At 51.2% G+C, this 18,790-nt stretch overlaps 2 protein-coding genes across 5 annotated transcripts in view; one reads left to right on the top strand and one right to left on the bottom strand.

Annotated features, from left to right (window-relative positions):
* Nucleotides 1-5,200, top strand: part of CSRNP2 (cysteine and serine rich nuclear protein 2) — a 33,286-nt gene extending 28,086 nt beyond the window's left edge. For all 3 annotated transcript variants that reach the window (XM_065576545.1, XM_065576546.1, XM_065576544.1), the window contains exon 5: nt 668-5,200. In XM_065576545.1, the coding sequence (XP_065432617.1) occupies nt 668-1,540 (873 nt within the window). In that variant the 3' untranslated portion in view covers nt 1,541-5,200. The remainder of the gene's footprint in view (nt 1-667) is intronic.
* Nucleotides 5,201-5,687: 487 nt separating this feature from the next.
* On the bottom strand, nt 5,688-18,578 carry LETMD1 (LETM1 domain containing 1). Of its 2 annotated transcripts, XM_005297231.5 has the most exons (9): nt 18,288-18,578; nt 16,394-16,545; nt 14,070-14,185; nt 13,514-13,596; nt 12,090-12,276; nt 11,092-11,193; nt 10,522-10,674; nt 9,159-9,255; nt 5,688-7,095 (listed from the first exon to the last, which is right to left on the bottom strand). In XM_005297231.5, the coding sequence occupies exons 1-9, from the start codon at nt 18,425-18,427 to the stop codon at nt 7,025-7,027; spliced, it is 1,101 nt and encodes a 366-aa protein (XP_005297288.2). In that variant the 5' UTR covers nt 18,428-18,578; the 3' UTR covers nt 5,688-7,024. The 2 variants fall into 2 exon arrangements, with proteins under 2 accessions (XP_005297288.2, XP_042701824.2); XM_042845890.2 differs by lacking the exons at nt 13,514-13,596; nt 14,070-14,185; nt 16,394-16,545 and having other exon boundaries at nt 18,288-18,558.
* Nucleotides 18,579-18,790: the final 212 nt, after the last annotated feature.

The raw sequence follows: 18,790 nt of genomic DNA, 5'->3' as shown, positions 1-18,790 counted from the left end.
GGGGTGGGGTGGGCAGTTTGGGATGTAAGGGTCAGAAATGGGGACCGGGAGTAAGAGGGGAGGGACCTCCCAGTACCCCCCATCCCCGCCAAACACCTGGGGTCCTTGCATCAAAGCAGGGGATCCCCTGAATATACCCCTGGATTCTCATGAGTAAAGGGCCAGACCTGCTGTTAGGGTGGCCCAGCCCCTCCTGCTCGCTGGCCATTTGAATCCCTGGTTGTTCCCATGATGGTGAGACACCCCGGGGGGGGGAGGGGGGGAGGTTCCTGGCTAGCCACACTGTCCTTGGCTTGGTGCAGGGGGAGCAGTGCATTCCCTGGCCATTGTCCACTGATCCCACAGCAATGTGCCCTCACCCCCCCCGTCACCTGCCAGCCCCACTTAGCCACGTGCTCAGGTGGGAAGAGGCAGGCAGATGCTGCAGGGGTTTGGCTGGAGATGTGGAGCTCCGGGAAGGACCAGGCATTAGCCTCAGGGGTTCTGGCAGGGTTAACGGGGGGGCGAGGGCTGCACTTGTGGGCTAGTTAATGGTTTGTTGTGGTGCGGTGGCAGACAACCCTGTGCATGTTTCCCTTAGCTGAGGTCTGAGCCCGGAGAGGTGCTCATGCCAGGCCATGTCCCCTGTTGTTAGCTACAGTCTCACTGCCCTTCCCTTTACTCCCAGGTGGATCGCATGTCCTTCCCATGTGGCTGCTCCAGGGACGGCTGCGGGAACATGGCCGGGCGAATAGAATTTAATCCCATCCGGGTGCGGACTCACTATCTCCACACCATCATGAAGCTGGAGCTGGAGAACAAGCGGCAGGTGAACCGGCCCCAGGCCCTGGAGGAGGAGTCTCTCCATGGCTCCGGCAACGACTGGCTGGGAACGCAGCCCTCAGAGACGCAAGACTTCCAGGAGTTCATGGCGGAGAACGAGACAGCCGTCATGCACCTGCAGACGGCGGAGGAGCTGGAGAGGCTGAAGGCTGAGGAAGACTCCAGTGGCGCCAACATAGAGAGCTTAGGAGTGTGCATCCTTGAGGAGCCTCTGGCCGTGCCTGAGGGGCTGTGCCCAGGCCTACCCACGCCTATCCTCATTCAAGCCCAGCTCCCTCCGGGCTCGTCTGTCCTGTGCTTCGCAGACAGCACCGAGCAGGCAGCCTCGGCTGTGGGCGACCAGTCCTACTTGAACAATGGGCCGGTGGTGTACTACCAGGTGGACCAAAGGTCCATGCTGGGGGTGAAGGGAGAGAGTGGCACGGAGGAGTCAGAGATGCCCTCTCCTTACACGAATGAGAAGGATCTGAGCGTCTTCTCCGTCCCCGTGGCCTCGCTGGTGCCGTGCAGCAGAGCCATGGCCCCGAGCAAGACGGAGATGGGGAAAGTAGCCACCTTGTCTCTGGAGCCCTCCCCGCCCCACGAGAGCTGCAGGGCAGCCGCAGCTCCCCCGTTCCGTACAAACGCTCCTTCGTCTGGACCGGAGCAGGCCCCGGAGAGAGTGTGTGAGCTGCCTTCCCCGGAGGAGCGCTCCCTGGGGCCCGCCCTGGCCGTGTGACCCAGCCCCTGACCCTGCCGGGAGCTTTCTCTGATGTCTATTTATTGACAGATATTTTATCGAGTGGCAGTGGCCGCTGAGGATTATTTAATTGGTATCGGGGGGTGGGAGCCGGGCTGCTTTGTATATATGATTTAAAAGAAAACCAATGCAACCAAGCGCTTGTGGCAGTCTCTTGAGGCTCCCTCTTCAGAGAGGGTGGGGCATCACGTCTAACCCTGGAGGTGCTGCCACGTGCCAGATGAGGAAGGCTCAGCTGAGCTCCCTCCCATTTATGGAACTGGGTGTCTCCTCCCTGCCCCCACAGGGACCATCCTATGTGAATCTGTGTCTGTCTCCTATAAGCAATAGTGCGAAACTGCCTCTTGTTCCTCCCCTTCGAGCACCGGACTTGGCCTGTGGGGCAGCAGGGACGCCTTTCCGTGGTTGCGTCCCCCGTCCCCCCCCCCCGTGATCTCGAACGTGTTTGTGTGGCAGAGTCTTCATCCTGCTTCTCCTCCCAGGTGAAACTGACAACATTCCTACCGGGCCGTTTGCTTCAGCACTTGCCCTTGGAACCACCTGTCTGAACCCCACCCCAGCAGCGGAACAGCCTGGGCTCTCCGCGCTCCCCCCGGTAGCTGCCACCCTTACCCTGACCCGAAGAGACGGCTTTCTCTGGATCAGTCATCCTCCACGACTGGTTACGTTTCCTCTTTCGGCATGCGACCATTTTATAAACCAGCACCCAGCTTAGAGTCTCCTGCTCATCAGTAGCTTTGTCCTGGCCCCCCCTTACTGCCTCCCAGCACTGCATCACCTGCCCGTTATGGGCTTGATGGAATCCAGTCTTTTTTTTTTTTTTTAAACGTGCTGAATGTTTACTGGGCCATTCTGTGACCCATTGCCTGTAACTGACACTACAGTCCCTGTGCTGGGCTGTGGCAAACCCTTCTGGGAGCTCCCTCTTTGGACCTGGGCTACTCCAATGGACTTGATCTTCTCTGTGGAAGTCTGAATGTTGGATGGTAAAGACTGGTAACCTGGTGGAGATGTGGGGGAGGGGGGATGCCACCTGTTTCCTAATCATGTCAATGTTTTCTGTTTTAATTGCACAGGAAGTGGAGTGGGGAGGGGGAGGACCAAGAACATGATCCACACGCTCACCTACAAAAAACTTCCTGCCACCCAGTCACTTAATAGCAACCCTCTGTCCTGGCTCAGTCTAAACTGGAGGGCGAGAGGTTTGCATGCAATGGAATTGCAGCCTTGGGTGACTGGGTGGGCAGCAGCTATTTCAGTCCTTGGAAGAAACTGGCCCTTTCCCTGCTAGGACTGTCTGTGAATTCAGCAGAGATTGCAAAGGTGCAATATGTTGGTGGCAGAGAAGGTGCTGTGCTCTGGGCTTGCATCCCAGTCTGGTGCAGGGAGGCACATAATCATCATTCTAATAAGCCACAGCATTTCCCCCCGACTCAGGGGGAAAGACTCAATCTTCTCAAAACTGCCACAATTTCTGTCCCAACAGCCCATCAACCCTGCCTTCCAGGCAGGTAGCGAAAGCACTTTTCTCCCTAACCTCACAGGCATCTTTCCTTCTGTGATAAAAAGCTGGTACAGACCCCTTCCCGAGTCCCCTCAGTCTCCTGGCCCAAGGAGAACACAGCCAGGACCCAGTTGTATTTCTCTGCACTGTACTTTCTAAAGGGCCAGGACCCAGCACGACTGCAGCACTAAACTTCTGCGGAGAGCAGAAATACCTTTCCCGTCTCTTTCAGACGCGTGGAGCCTGCTAGGCTGCCGCAACAATCTCGTCCATTTCACTCTCTTCCATTACAGATTTCTTAAGATTCTTGTTTCCCCTCCCATAGTAAGTAGCTACAGCCCTTATTTGTGCTGGAAGGATACGAAGTAGTCGATGGTGGGTTGACTACATGTTAACACCTTGCTGGATCTCTAGGGTAAACAGGGCTCGTGAGCCCACTGGGTTTTGGTGACTGGTATTTAAGATCTACTGGCTGCCTGTCCTGGCACAGTGAGCAGTTAGAAGTGAAGGTTGTGTTCAGCAAACTAGCTTTTCCTCTATGGTTTAGACTGTGAACCTCCTCTGGCCTCAGTGTCCATGTCTCCTTAAACATCAACCACGCAGCCCCATCGCCTGCCTGCTGGGGCTATGACCACAACCCCATCACCATGACTGTGAGAAATGGACAAGAACAGCTCACACTGGTGCAGGTGCTGATGTTTCTTCTCTCCCTGGTTTGTTACAGGGGGGGGAGGCACAAATGAAATCACTAAATTCTCTATTTCCAAATTCCACACTCTGAGCTATAAAGTTGGGTGCTGTAGAAAAGGTGGGGCTGTCTGGCCCACCCCCAGGGCAGCTGTCCTTTCAAAAGTGGGTCCCTAAACAGGCTGCTGAATCTTGCACTTGGTGCTGCCACAGCTGGGCAGCTCCTGTAGACAGCCCAAACGCCCTCCCCCCGTTTTTGTTGCCTTAATTCCACCGCCAGTCCCCTTCCTCGGGGACAGCAAGACACGAAGGCTTTAAAAGTCATTTGTGCAGTAGGACAGCAGCGGAGCTTCTTACGCTACTGAGCGCTTTAAGCTTCATCCCTTGGCCGAACTGTAACCAGCAGAACGTGCACTTGAGACTGGAATTAACGGTTCACATCTTTCCTAGCAGATCCCTTTGAAGCATTTAGCAGGGAGAATTCTCTTCTCCCCCCCCCCCCCCCCCCAACATTCCAAGATGGTGCTGCCAGTGAGTAGGAAGGGGGTAGTTGAACCCACAGGTAAAGACAAAAGCTCTCTCCCGCCCACCCCCAAAATCCCCCATGGAATAATCGTCACCTGGGCCAGTAGGACAACTCCCTTCACTTCACACAGTTAGCTGACCTGGCTGTGTGTGTGGATCAGGTGTTGAATAACTGTGGATTGGCCATTTGCCAGACTGACTCCTCCATGTATCTGTAAGGGCTTTGGGCATGCCGTCTGCTCCTGTGAGAAACAGGGCAGCTCTCCTCTGCGAGGGAAAGAAAGTGAGTGGTTCTGCCTGGTGACATTTAATAGGTAAAATCTTTGATACTAAAGTTCCCTTCTTGATTTGCATCCAAGCCCTTCGCTGCTAGAGAAGCAACTGAATCTAGGCTGGGGCCTTCTGGTGATGTGGAAATACACAAAATGACCAGAGGCTGGACTGCTTTAAATGAAATTACAGAAGAATCCTAGGGCAGCAGTTAGGATGGGGGCTCTCACACTAAGCAAAGAACTAATAGGATTTAATCTATTTTTACAGAGGTAACATGAACATGCATTTTGGCCTTTTCCCTCCCCCCTTCCTCACACACACTTTGTGACACTAATGCTGGTACCGCACTGTCTCCTCTTTTGTTAGCCGTGTAGTAAACCCAACAGCCCATCTCACTTCTGGTGCTATTGAGCTGTTGCCTGGTCCCGTTCTGAGACATTTTGGTTCTAGCCCCTGCTCCTCTTCCTATTGAAATAGTGACTTCCGTCTCCTTTCACACCCTGTATCCAGGTGGAATTTTCAATGTGAATCCAAAGCTTGTCAGGTCCTCTGCATTTTTTTTTTTTTGACCTTTTAGGTTCTTTTCATTGTGATAATGCTGTATTTAAAGAGAATATTTAAGTGTAAAAATAAATAAATGCTCAAACTTGCATCCTGGGCCTTGTGTTCTCATCTCAAAGGGGATAAAAGCATATGGTTTAAGCTAGTTGGGGTGAGGCTACCCCCGAGTCACTGGGTAGGGACTCCTGCTGAGGCCTGTTTGACCCTAATTCAAGCAGATTAGAGAAGTGAAGTAACCATTGCACACCTCTAGGAATCGCCGTGTGGTCTCTGTCTATGCTGAAGGCCTGCTAATATTTCCAGCTAGACAAACAAAGGCTGTTTACTCAGACTGCAGCTTAATATCCTCTGGTTTATTAATGGGACATGGTCTATGAAAAATAGAGTAGTGGGGCTTTAACAGCTCGCTTGCTCCTATGGGTCGACATCCTATGGGTCATCCTCGACATGTCGTCATGCTGCTTTAAAAGCTGAGCGCAGGGCTCCACTCCCACCTCTCTTAATCAGAGTTACAGGTGCTGGGAGACTAATTGGACACCTCACACAGACTCGAATTGTAAAAATGCACCAGAGACCTTTCCTTAGCTGTTGTCTTTAATGGAATATTTATGTAAGGGTACCACAGATTTAAGACTGACATTTCATGCATTTTTACTGCCATAAATAACTTACGACACTAGTTATAAGTAACTTTTTAAAAAATCCCTTAAACTCAACGTGCCGCCTCTGCCACGAGCCATTCAGGTGCACAGCGGTGGAGCTCCAGTTGACCAAACTTCTGGCTCCCAAATCCTCTCACTGAGCAGAAAGTTCAAGTCTAAAAACTGATTAGGCAGAACTTTAAATCGCTTCATTGCCGTTAACAGGAAAGTGCTGTTTAGCATTTATTTCTATGGCAGTAGGCTCTAGGCCAGCATTTTCAGAGTGGGGCATCTATACAAAGTGGTCTGAGCCTCAGAGGGGCTCAGCGCCCACAGCTCCTGCAGCTTCCCCTGAAATCAGTAGAGGCTCGGAAACTGAAAATCAGGCTAACTGACTGAGTGGCCAAGTTTGAAAGTGGTGACCTGGCCTGCCTCTTTCCAGCAGTCAGCTAGGGCAGAGAAGAACAGTCACAATTTAAGCATTAACAGGGCGCTGCTGTGAACTAAAAAGACAACTGAACAAACACAGGGATCCTCAACATTAAGGCATATCACTGGCCAAAGGGGCAAGGTCACTTATAAAGCCCCTGGCAACTAGGGTGCTCCACCCACAGCCCCTCCTAGTAAAAGTCACCTTATTCCTAAAACAACACAGTAAATAAAGTCATAACAACTTAACAGGAACAACAACAAAGAGCACTGCTCCGGCCTGGTGTCTCGTCACAGGTCCTGGAGCAACAAGGAAGCGAGCTAGGTAATGCCCACTGCTCTACGTTACCAGTGGGAGCCTCCCAGGGGAAGAGTAGCGCTCTCTGCTGGACAGGATTACATTTAAAGTGCCACCGTTCGAGGCTATAATGGCACAGCCCGGGCTCCTGGCTGTGTCCCAGCGTGGTCTCACTTGGAAAATGACAGGGCAGAGCATGGGAGTCTGTGGCTCAGAATTGCAGGGTCGGTCCCACCCCCAGCAAGGGCCAATCTTACACATTCAAAAACCATGGAATCTACCACCCAGGGAGGAGGAGCCACAGCAGGTTCTTGCTCTGGGGACTTGACGGTGTGGCTAAGGTAAATATGCTTGCAGCACTCCGCTCTGGCAGGGCTGAGGAAGGGTTTTACTCTTCGATGCTGCACTGTTTAGAGCTAGATCAGCAGGCAAAAAGCAAGGTGTTTCTCACTAAAGTCCAGCCCTCGTCCTGCAATGCGAGCCAAAAAAACTACCCTGCTGCGACCACCAGCACTGGAAAGAGGTTGACGTCGGTGCCTGTGCCGTCACTCCTTGGCCCCGAGGTAGTTGGTGGACAGTAAGACCATGCTATGCGCCAGGAGCGAGACCTCCACATCTGAAAACACAGAGTCACGTTTATCGGACCCCTCCAGAGCCAGCTCTCGGGAGGCCCCAGCTTGAGCGTGCAGGCACCCCCTGTCCCTAGCAGAAGGCATTTCCAGAGATGAGAGGAAACGGTAGCAGGTGCCAGCTAAAGTACCCAGCCATTTTATCCTTGCTTTACCGCTAGGGCTCACTGGATGGCTGACAGACTGGCAGTGGTGGAACGCAGCAGCGTAGGCTCACATTTCACCCAGGCCCCTGTGCCAGGTGCTCTGTCCCTCTCTAGCCACAGCACCATCAAGAAGGTCTGAATACAAGTTTTCCTGACATGCGGCTCTAGGCTGTACACCTGTTGTGTAATGAACCCTACTACATCCATGAACAATGCAGGGGCTGGAAGGTCAGCCTCCTGTTTCACCAGCACTGTCTGGGCTGGGACAAATCCCTAGTTGGCTCTTGCATCAAATCCTCTTAAGAGGCAGGGGTAACACCTACACACTGCAGTGATCACCAACCCGCAGCCAGGACAATCCTTGCCCCCATCCCACACATTTAGAACAGTGCTGGAGGCTTGCTGGGAAGAAAGCAGCAGCGTGTTTGACAAAAGCAAGAGTTCCCTACAGCTGCACTGGCCCGTCTAAAGGGAAACGCTAGCCCCAGGAGAGAACTGCAGCCTCCACCATGGCATCTGGGCCACAGATTTATGCCAGGGACTCCACAGTTTGCCCTGTAAATCTGCAGCAAGACCAGCTGCCCGCACTCATGTTACGCTTTTCTGTGCCATTCTTTGAGTGGCCATCGTGCCAGATGCCAGACAGCTTGGCCAAGCCCCTTTGGACACGGTAGCTCCGTTTCGCCCTGAAGAGAAGCTCAGTGTCACCATGCTACAGAGTCCTAAACCCTTTGCCTCGTTCCTCGAGGCTTTAAAATTCCAGCTCTGCTCCCCAGAAACCTGACAGGTTGTGAGGGAGGAGTTGGCAGCAGGTAACTGGGATTGGCAAACTCCACCTGCAGGATACCGATCAGGGGCCAGCAAGAATCAAATGATTCCGGAAGAAAAGCTGTTCATTTGTTCGCACAGATTTCATGGGTTGAGATCCTCTCCCTTCCTCAGATGAGGCAGGAGAGTATCTCTGTCCAGCAGTCATGTGTCAGAATTTAGTATTTTAACTAAAGCCACCAGTGACATTTGGGACAGGCCTGGGGGAGGGGAAATATCAATCTCGCTCTTGGAAGCCAGGGCAGAGGCCAGCTCCTCTCCAGCTAGTTGTGAGAAGAGAAAGTGAGAGGTTAGAAGCTGTACCAAGTGGGCTGAGCCTAACCCATTAACAGTGGGGGATGCAGTTCCCCCAGGGAGACAGCCTCAGAACATACTCCATTTAGACTGCCGGGTTTTTAGGTTAGAGACTGCAGTGCTTTCGGCCACGTGCTCCATCACCGCTCAGCCTCCCTAGCACACATCACGGCCAAATACCCCCAGAAGCTGCAGCTAATGCACTGGCCTGACCCAGCTGAAGCAGTTCAAATGTTTTTGTCTCTTCATATACTGAGAAACTCTTCTTTGAACGTCTGTTCCTCTTCCCCATGTACCTGCACTCAACACTGCCAGGATTGCAATACTACGATCTGCCTCTGAGGGTCCTGCAGCGTGAACTCTCTCTCAAGCCCAAGGATTTCACTGGGGTCCCAAGACCATAACCTTACGGAAGGACGCCGTGCTCAAGACCCAAACAGACCAGCCAGAACTCGGTTCAAGGTCTCACCTAGAAGTAACTGGCTCAGAACTCCGCTTATCCACCTCCAAATGCGGAATGTGAACCTGTGGCTGCAGGGAACCTAGGAATTCAGAGCTGAGGTTTGGACCCATTATGCCCACCCCACCCTATTGTGGGCACCTGGAGGGCTGCCATTCAGAAAGCCCCGAATCTCCATTTGTTTTGAAATGTATAAGCCTGTGTGGCACGGAACTGCAGCTTTGATTTTCACGCTCTCGGGTGCCTTGCTTGAGGGCAGCCCTACGGGAAGACAGACAACCAGCCAAAGAAAGGCCAGCTTGCTGCGCTCTACCAGTCTTACCTTTCAGCTCACAGGAGAGCTGCACCCATTGCTTCAGCCAGTTTTGGCATTCGGATGGGCTGAGGTGGGTGGAGTTCAGGCCACGGATATAACAAGCCTAACGACCACAGGAGAGAAAAGCAAGTGTCACGGCAGGCGCGTGCAGACAGATGAGCTTTCATTTCAGTGGGTATCACTGGATGCAAGTGGCCAGAATCTGGACTGAGACTCCCACGAAGTGCAGCCCAGGAAAGAGGGGACAAAAGTGGCTTTAAACCATGGGCTGCCCTGGTCCCCCATGTAAGTTAGAGCAGCCCCATGGCTGCTCCACAGCCTAGAATCTCCAGAGTACTCCATCTGCTTCCCTTCTACCCCCAGCATGCCCCTACACTGGAGAGTGAGGGGCAGGAATAGCACAGGGCCACGTAATCCAGCTCTGCTCTGGCCCTCCACTAGAAGGATTCCCCCAGTGCCTGCTTTATACTCCCTCTATTCTGCTGGAAGTGAAGCTCAAACATTTACATTAAGGCAATCTCTTGAGCAGGAAGGCCTGCAACTCTAGACCCCTTTGAAGTGTATTCAGAGCACTAGTCAATTTCAGAGGCAATACACTGGTGTTACTCCCATGTCCCTTGTACACTAAATCTCTTCTGAAGCCTGACTCCCTGCTTGGAAGCGTATTCACAACGCATATGGTTTATTTCTGATGGGAAGAAATAGGCTTAATTCTCTGGCTCAGTTACTTTTTGGGGGCATTTGGATAAATCCAGCTTTAAATGGACCAAAACACCATGTAGTTTCTCTAGTGCAGTTGCTTCACACACGAGATGGCACAGGAGATGCTTCCCCCTCAAGGGAAACATGTATAAGCCCGCCCCTCACCTCCAGTCCCTGCCCACTCCCTCTGCTGAGGAAGGCTTATCTGTGGGGCCCAAGCATGGCATAACTAGCCTCCCCCATACATACACTTCAAGCAGGGAAACCCACTGATTCGTGCATTTCTTCTTGGCTCGTGGCGCATCTCTAGAGCTGAGCGATTTAAACTCAGTGACCCAGCACTGGCTAAGCAACAGAACAAACAGGGCCTGACCCTGCAATCCTTGCTTGACTTCAACGGGCATTTTGTCTGAGTGCAGGATCAAGCCCCAAGTTATCGGCAGAATAGTATTTCTTTGACGTAGACAGAACAGGAGAAACAGTGACCGGTTCATAACACAGCAAGTCATATTCCACCTCAGAGACGCTGTCACACAAGGCTTTTTGCTAACGAGTGAGAGGGGGGGGAAAAAAAACCAGCAGTATCTAGTTCTCCCTAGCAGGATTCTGGGAGTCTCAGATTTTTTTTAAGCTAGCCGGCACAAGGTGAAAGGGGACTCAGTCTTACCATTTTCACTTCTTCTTCAGATAGTTTGCTCACTCCCAGCTTCAGCATGGCTCGGTCCAGATGCTGTAGCTCCAACACATGGCTCCGCAGCCGGTATCTCAGGAAGATGATCGGCAAGTGAGGAGTCAGGAACAGGACCCGGCTCAAGGCTTTCTGTGGCAGGGAGTGAAAAGCAGGGCAAGGAAAATCTGTGACGTCTCAAGGAAAGATTCAAGGAGTGTGGAACAGCCTTCTGCCTCACCAAGGAGGCAATATGGGCAAGCTCAGAGAACCCTGGGATCTAATCCAGGCTGAGTTATTGGCGATGATCGTCCCTGACGGGTTCAGACAGAGGTGAGGTTAGCCTTGGCTAAGAGCATCTCCCTTGACCAAGCCTTTCAGCCTCACAGCAGTGCTGAGAAGGCCTTCAGCAAGCAGTGGGCAGAGGGCGTCGTGAAACAGCAGCTGGCTACTTTGTGACAATTCAGAGTCCAACAAGCTGCCTCCATCCTCTGTGCTCAGCTGTATGTACAATTCCAGCTATCTCCTCAACCACCAGCACAGACAGCCTCTGCGGGGAGAGGCACTTACCACTTGCCAAATGCGCAGCCTTTGCAGGCCCAGGGGATGTCCTGCAAACAAGCTTCTCACGGCCAGGAGTTTCGCCACCTCTGGATGGGAACCGCTCTGCACCTTGGAGAGCCAAAGATTTTTTTGCTCATGATTCATCTGTCCATGGGAAGTTTCGTCTGACCCCAGCTACTGACGACTTAGCAGGACCCCTGGAAATCCATCTGTGCCCAAAGGGTAAGTCGCTGACCTTGTTCTCTCAGCATTTCTAATGGTGGCATTGGCATGCTGTGTGCTGCCATATTACTCTCAGCCTACGGCAAAGCAGAAATGCCTCTCTGCTTGGATGGTCTCCATTGAATTGCTTTGGACCAGCTACTCTGGGTGACCACACCTGGGGGTTTCTCTCCAAGCCAATGCAACCTGGGCACTTTTCTGCTTGTCGTAAGAGGGTTTCACTTCTTCCACCTCCCAAACGGGGTTCCTACCTACCTATTAGCACAAGGGCAGCCTTTCTGCCTCTTAAGGACCTGCGGATTCATCTCTGTAACTGCCTCGGGCGGAACAGATCTAGACGGTTTCATTTTCGTGGGGTTAGAGCAATGAAAATTCAGGGGGATTTGTCTGCCCATGGACAGCAAATGAAGCCAAGGAAGCTTGGAGGGCAAGAAATGAGGGGCCAGTCCTTCTTGAAAAGGACTTGGGACTTAGGATGACCCACAAACGTAGGCTCGATCCCCATCAGAGTCAGAATCCTAAACCCACTGGATGGGACTCCTATTCTAGCAGACAAACTCAATGTTTCAGACGTAAAAATCCCTCCAAAACTACGGGCCAAATCCTCCACTGACCCCAGTGGGGTTACACAGAGTGTGGTTCAAGGCACAATTTGATCCCATGTGCCAACCAGGTTAACCCAGCAGCCAGCAAGGCTATAAGCGAATGATGAGACGCAGCTGACCCTATGGTGTTCCAGAGGAGGCGTCCCCATGGGGGCAAAGAGGCCCTGTGTTACTTACCTTGGTGCAGAGCTCTTGCATCTGGTCTCGGAGCTGCTGATCAGCTACAAAACGAGTCACCTGCTCTAAGCCATCAATGATTTCTGGGTACACCTCTCTCCGCATACCATGATAAATGTTCAGAAACTCAAACTGCTGCTTCGGGGTCCAGAAGTGGCGTATCAACAGTTGCCTTGGGAACAAGTACCTTGGAAAGAAAAGGTCACCCAGAGGTGACTCACTGAGCTTCACAAGCAGGGACACTGCAGATACACAAAATCCAACACTTGGCAGTCACAGGCCAGGCTGGTGGCCTAGCAATTGTGCCTTGCCCTGTCAAACCGGAGACACGCTGGGAGTGTTCTGGGACCTGCCCCAGGGTTACTGCTCTGCTTCTGATGTGGCAAACCGGGGCTTGATTCCCAGTTCCTTCTGTCCAGATCTGGGAGCTCCATAAGATACCAGATAAATAATCTGTCAGTCATTTCGCTGTATCTTTTAACCCACAGAGCACAACATAGTCTAGCCAGGACTGTGCAAGGAGCTGGGAGGGTTAGATAGCAGGAGGGGCATTCCAGGTGCTTAGGGGTGGAGGGTAGCATCTGGGAAGGGAACTGGATCACTTATCTGGGTGGGGTAGTTAGGAAAGAAGTCAGATGGTATGGACACGTGTGAGGAGGCCACTTTTACAGTCTAGTGTCCACTGGACTGTTTACTGACGACATACTCAGATGCTACAGAGATGAGCACCATGTAAACGCCAATAGAGTTTGCACTGTTCTTAGGGTTAGAAAGAAGGAACTAATGGTGTGGGGAGGTACCTAGAATGCAGCAGAAATCTCCCCAGACAAACTCAATGCTGTTTGGTTTGTTCATCTGGATTTCTTTTTTGCTACAAGGGGGCCCAGAACATGCACTAATGTAGTGAGAGATCCAAGGCACTGGATTTTTACAGTGGTTAGTTCAGAAATGGGAACGTTTCAGCTATACAGAAGGCAGAAATCAGTTCAGATACAAAACATTCAGATTCCATCTAGTTCACGATGTCTAGGTGATGAGTCGTCTGCAGACAAACAAGTAGTTAATGATTCTTCCCACTTGCGCTTACTCAATTTAGACAACTGAAAAACTACATCAGGGGAAAAAAATCAGGCTCAGAAACATCATTTTTCATGAATATGAGTATAGCTTTAACTGCTGCAAAAAAAAGTCTCCAGAGGAACAAAGACAGCTGTTCTGTAGCAAACCCTCTCATCAGACAGCCAGGAATAGTACAAGTGTCAGCTGAGAGACAAGAGAAGAAAGGAGCCCAAAGAGAAAGATCAGCTCCGCTGACTAATCGCTTCAGTTACCATCTGAGCCTCTGCATGGCGACTGTTCAGGGTAAGGACTTGGCAACAGGATGTTCAACAACGTTTTAAAGGCTCGGTAAAGGACATACTTACATCAGCAAAAAGATCAAGTAGTTGGCAAAAGGTGGAAGAGAGAGAAGCCCAATAGGAATGGCCTTGATCAGGTCCCTGCGAAACTGACCAAAAATTAAAACAATACAGTTATGACCTGATAGCAAGTTACAGCAATGCAGCTGAAAACTGATCGATAGACTGTCTCAGATCGGCCAGCAGCATTCGAACCCTGCTCTCAATAAGAAATGCTCCGTAAGTGGCAGGAACATTATAGGCCAGAGCAAACTACCAGGCTGCCTTGGGTTAAGTACCCAACTTCGTAAAGCCACCATGATATTGGGGGCGGGGGGGTTAAAGTGTGTATCTTGACCCTCCCTTCACAGAAAGAATAGAGATTCTACTCAGTCACAAGAGCAGATCCACTCTCTAAAAGCAGGGCATTCTCTCTGTCATGGAACCACAAGAGGTGTAAGTCACTAAACAAGGTTGCCAGTTGCGTGGGACAGGGTAGTAAAATGCTTGATTGTTTCTGAGAAATTCAGTGCAACTTACAGATACCAGAGTAAGAAACAGGAACCTGAAAGGTGGCTCTCACCTGTCTTAGTCTTTCCATCTCCCTGTATGGAAGCTGATGAAAATCGATCTTTTTAAGAGACATGTTTAACTTTATTCTTCTTATTTCTTTTGCTTCCGAAAACAAGGTCTGACATCCTGTACAGAATACAGATGTTACCTTCAGGCCTGGAGCTGTGCCTTGCCCCAGAGATCCCTTGACAATGTCCTTCGCAATCCCTTACATCCGTATTTAGTTTGGCTACTGAGCAGCGGAGTGCAATACAACACAACTTGATGCGTTGTATATTGTCTCCTATAGGCTGTGCTCCACACACAGTTATTCAGAGAATAGAAGAGTCAGACTGAAACAAGAATAGAGGCTGGAAAATGTAGAATCTAACCCAAGCCATCAAAATGTCAGCAGCTCTTCCAACTGTTGCAGCCATGTGCAGAATGCGAGAGCAGTTTACCTGACTGAACCAAAACCTTTAGTAGCACCGGCTGCAGACTGGAGTAACCCATCAGGCTGTATTACAGGATTTTTTGGAGGGGTGTGTGTGTGTGTGGAGGGAGAGCAGTTATACACGATGACCTGCTTCCTCAGTACACACAATATTTAGACTTCAAATCAAAACAGAAAATGCCAGAGCAGATCAAACCAATGGTCTATCCAATCTGGTCTCCTGTTCCTGAGTCGGCTGGGGACAGATGTTTCAGAGGAAGGTATAAAACCCACAGAGTGGACACTTCTGCATTAAGGATTTATGCATCGAAGAAGTTTCTTCCTCTGTTCTAAAACATGAGGGCTAATATCCCTTACGGGCAAGATTTTTCAAAAATGACGAAGAATCTATGTCCCTTCGTCCCTTTGAAAAGCCCACCCTGTACACTCATCCTAGATCAGTAGGTATTCATTATCTATCCAAATGGGGGAGGGATAGCTCAGTGGTTCGACCATTGGCCTGCTAAACCCAGGGTTGTGAGCTCAATCCTTGAGGAGGCCACTTAGGGATCTGGGGCAAAAAATCAGTACTTGGTCCTGCTAGTGAAGGCAGGGGGCTAGACTTGATGACCTTCCAGGGTCCCTTCCAGTTCTATGAGATAGGTATATCTCCATATATTATATAAAGGTTGACTTCTTTTTTCGGAATCCTACTAAGTTGTGGCCTTAGTCTATTATGGCAATGACTTATAGGAGTGAATTATGCATTTTGCAATGGCATTCAAAGTATTACTTTTAAATCTGTTGCTTTTCAGGTACAGAGGCTGATCCCTTGGTCTTGTATGGAGAATAAATAAGCCTACCAAAGTTATCTTATATCTGTCTATTATGTCAGCTTTTATCTGTCTGCTCTCTAAGTAATCTGAACCTTTTTACTCTTCCCCATATGGAATTGTCACTTTTGTTATCCATCACTGAACCCTTCTATTTCTGCTTTATCCTTTTAGTGATGGGGTGACTAAAACTGGATCTTTTTTCAAGGGGGCGGGCTCCTTATCACCTCTGACTTGGATATACAAGAGGTCTTTAAATCTCACAGTTAATATCTAGTCCCAGTAAGCCGATCAAGCCTTACAAACAACATATCATAGATAAGCCCAGAAGGAGACTATTGTGATCATCTTGTATAACACAAGCCATAGGATTTCCTTGAATTAACTCCTGTTTAAACTAGAGCACATCTTTCACCAGCAATTTTTAAATCAAGATTGGATGTTTTGCTGAATCTACCACAACCCTCTGTAAATTGTTCCAATGGTTAATTACCCTCACTGTTAAAAAAAGTGTGCCTTATTACCCATCTGAATTTGTCTAGCTTCAACTTCCGGTCACTGGCTCTCCCTTGGATATTATTGCTACAAGGTTAAGAACAAATAGCAGTTTTCAAAGCAACATTGTCTGGCAGTTCAGACACAAAATTTAGGTTTTGTGAGAAAAGATTTTACAGAGCTTAATAGAAACGTTTTCATGGTTTTAAGAAGTTTTTCACATTTTTTTAAACATTTGTCTGCACAGTGTTAATTACCCGAACAGCCTGAACCCAGCTAGTCTATTTTCATTGTCCAAGCTGAATGAAATGCAATGCAAAAAAAACCAAGACCCACCATAAGTGATAAGTAAATGCTATGTTAAGGCTGAGACTCTGTCGATTGCTTAAGAGACTTGAAAAATTGGCTTTGAAAATCCCACCCTAAAAATTCTTTCATGTGCAAAAATCTGAGGATTATTCATAAGACACAGAAAAAAATAAGTGATTTTTAGTTTTACAGCATCCCTTTAGCCAACAAAAAATAGGCTAAAATTATTGAGCCTGCCTTTTCTATAATCAGTAAAAGAAACCAGTTCTCCCACTCAAAACCTACCTTTCATAAAAGTTGAATACAATACATAGAAGCGGGGGAATGTCCTTTCCAAAAAGCTCTCGTATTTCCCATTGGCATATTTGAATTGTGATATGACAGCAGCAAGGAGGGCTTTGGGGTTTGTCTTTGTAGAGAGGCAGCATGCTGGGTGCCTGCAACAAAGAGCAACTTGCAGAAAAATCTTATAGGAACCAAGTGATTTTTCCATACCCTGCACCATGAGGCTGTAAAGAAGGAAGTACATGTACTCCAGCCAACCAGCAACGCCCTATAGGGATGTAGGGCTTGAGCTGAAGTGATTAGATTTGAGGCAAAGCCTGAGTAGCTGTGAGGGGGGGGAACCCACCACTCACAATGAGGAAGTTGGGACAAAACTCTACAGGACTTTCATTTTTGAAGTGTGCCAGTAACAAAGATTCTGCAGGCCAAATTCCATTCTCAGATGCACCAGAACTGCCTTCAGATTCTGTCTTGTTAAATTTGTGTACCTGAGGGCAGAATTTAGCCCAATAATCACATCTTCGTTAACAATTCCGTTACTGATGCCAGAGCCAGAATGGAGTCCAACTCTTTTTTGTAGCGGTCTTGGCCTCTGCAGGGCCAATAGAAATAATCAGATTCTTCCGATTTACACTAGTGTGAGCGAGTGAGAGAAGAGTCAGATCCATTGTGTCTGAGATGGAAACTAAATAGTCTCCTAAGGAGATCATGTTACAAAAGGGTCTCATGAAGCTTCCGTAGCTCCCAGATGAGTTGGCTGAGGTGCCCATCCCCACAAAGTAGCCCTGAGCTAGCTAATGAGCATCCAGCAGCAGGGAGAGGCATCCAAGCAAGAGGCAAAGTCACTTCCAAACCACCTGGAAAAAAACCTGACATGCAAAGATTCAGACAATATCAGCTGCCAAACCCTCCCCTCCCACCACAAGCCAACCTCCGGGGAAACAGACACAGCTGGTGTGAAAAGGCAGGAGCACAGCTGACCTGGCAACAAGGATCTGCTACCACAGGTATAGCTGAGCTGACCGGGGGGGGGGGCTGTCAGCACAGAGGAGGAAGGAGCCAGTGGGCACAGCTGGCATGGGGGGGGCTGGGCAACAGAGGAGGAATGGTCAATAGGCACAGTTGGCACTAGGAGGTATGCAGGGAAAAAGAGGGGGAAGGAACTAACTGGCCCGGCTGGCAGGGGGCACAGAGGGGGAAGGGACCAATGGGCATGGGTGGCACGGGGGGGGGCTGGGTGCAGAGGGGGAAGGGACCAATGGGCCCGGCTGGCAGGGGGCACAGAGGGGGAAGGGACCAATGGGCATGGGTGGCACGGGGGGGGGACTGGGTGCAGAGGGGGAAGGGACCAATGGGCCCGGCTGGCAGGGGGCACAGAGGGGGAAGGGACCAATGGGCATGGGTGGCACGGGGGGGCTGGGTGCAGAGGGGGAAGGGACCAATGGGCCCGGCTGGCAGGGGGCACAGAGGGGGAAGGGACCAATGGGCATGGGTGGCACAGGGGGGGCTGGGTGCAGAGGGGGAAGGGCCCATGGGCCCGGCTGGCACCAAGAAGCAGGGGGCACGGCTGAGCTGTCACCATGGAGACCGGCAGGAGGAGGGGGAAAGGCCAACGGATGCAGCTAGCACCGGGGGGGAGGGGCCAACGGCCACAGTGGGTACCGGGGGGGGGAGGGGCCAACGGCCACGGCTCCTGTCACCGGGGGGGAGGGGTCAACGGCCACAGTGGGTACCGGGGGGGGGAGGGGCCAACGGCCACGGCTCCTGTCACCGGGGGGAGGGGCCAACGGCCACAGCTCCTGTCACGGGGGGGCGGGGGCGCGTGAGGAGGGACTAACGGCAGCGGGAGGTTGCGGCCCGCGCCCCCCCCCCGACACCCGGTAGCCGCACGCACCTCAGCGCCCTCCAGGCGGGGACCGGCTCGGGGACGCGCAGGACCCGGCGCAGGCAGTTGGCGGGGACGGTTACGGGCCCTACGCCCAGGAGCCCCCCATGCAGACCGCCCCGGCCACAGCCCAGCCTGGACAGCGCCATCTTGGCAACGGCGCTAAGGTCATCACTAAGGGACAAAGGGCAAAGGTTATCGCGCGGCTGGACTGGCGGCGGCGGAAGAGGGGAGCGGAGCGATGGGCAGGCCCGAGAGCTGATTGGCAGGAACCTCCGAAAAGGCGGGGCCTCCCCGACGACTCACACGTGACTATAGGCGGACGTGCTTCCGTGCAGGTGGAACACGTGACGATAGGCGGAAGTGAGAGTTGGGAGGGTAACTAGGGTCTAGGTCTGTCCCTGGGCAGGGAGCGGAGGCCTAGACCTGGGGGTGAGTCCAGCCCCCACACACAGAGAGGGCGGGAGTAGGAGGAAAGGTGAGGCAGGCCCCTCCTCAGGTATGAAGCAGGA

Source organism: Chrysemys picta, chromosome 22, assembly GCF_011386835.1.
Source record: "Chrysemys picta bellii isolate R12L10 chromosome 22, ASM1138683v2, whole genome shotgun sequence".
NCBI classification, from domain to species: Eukaryota; Metazoa; Chordata; order Testudines; family Emydidae; genus Chrysemys; species Chrysemys picta.
Note: the sequence above shows the minus strand (reverse complement) of the source record. Positions and strands in the feature narration are given on the sequence as shown.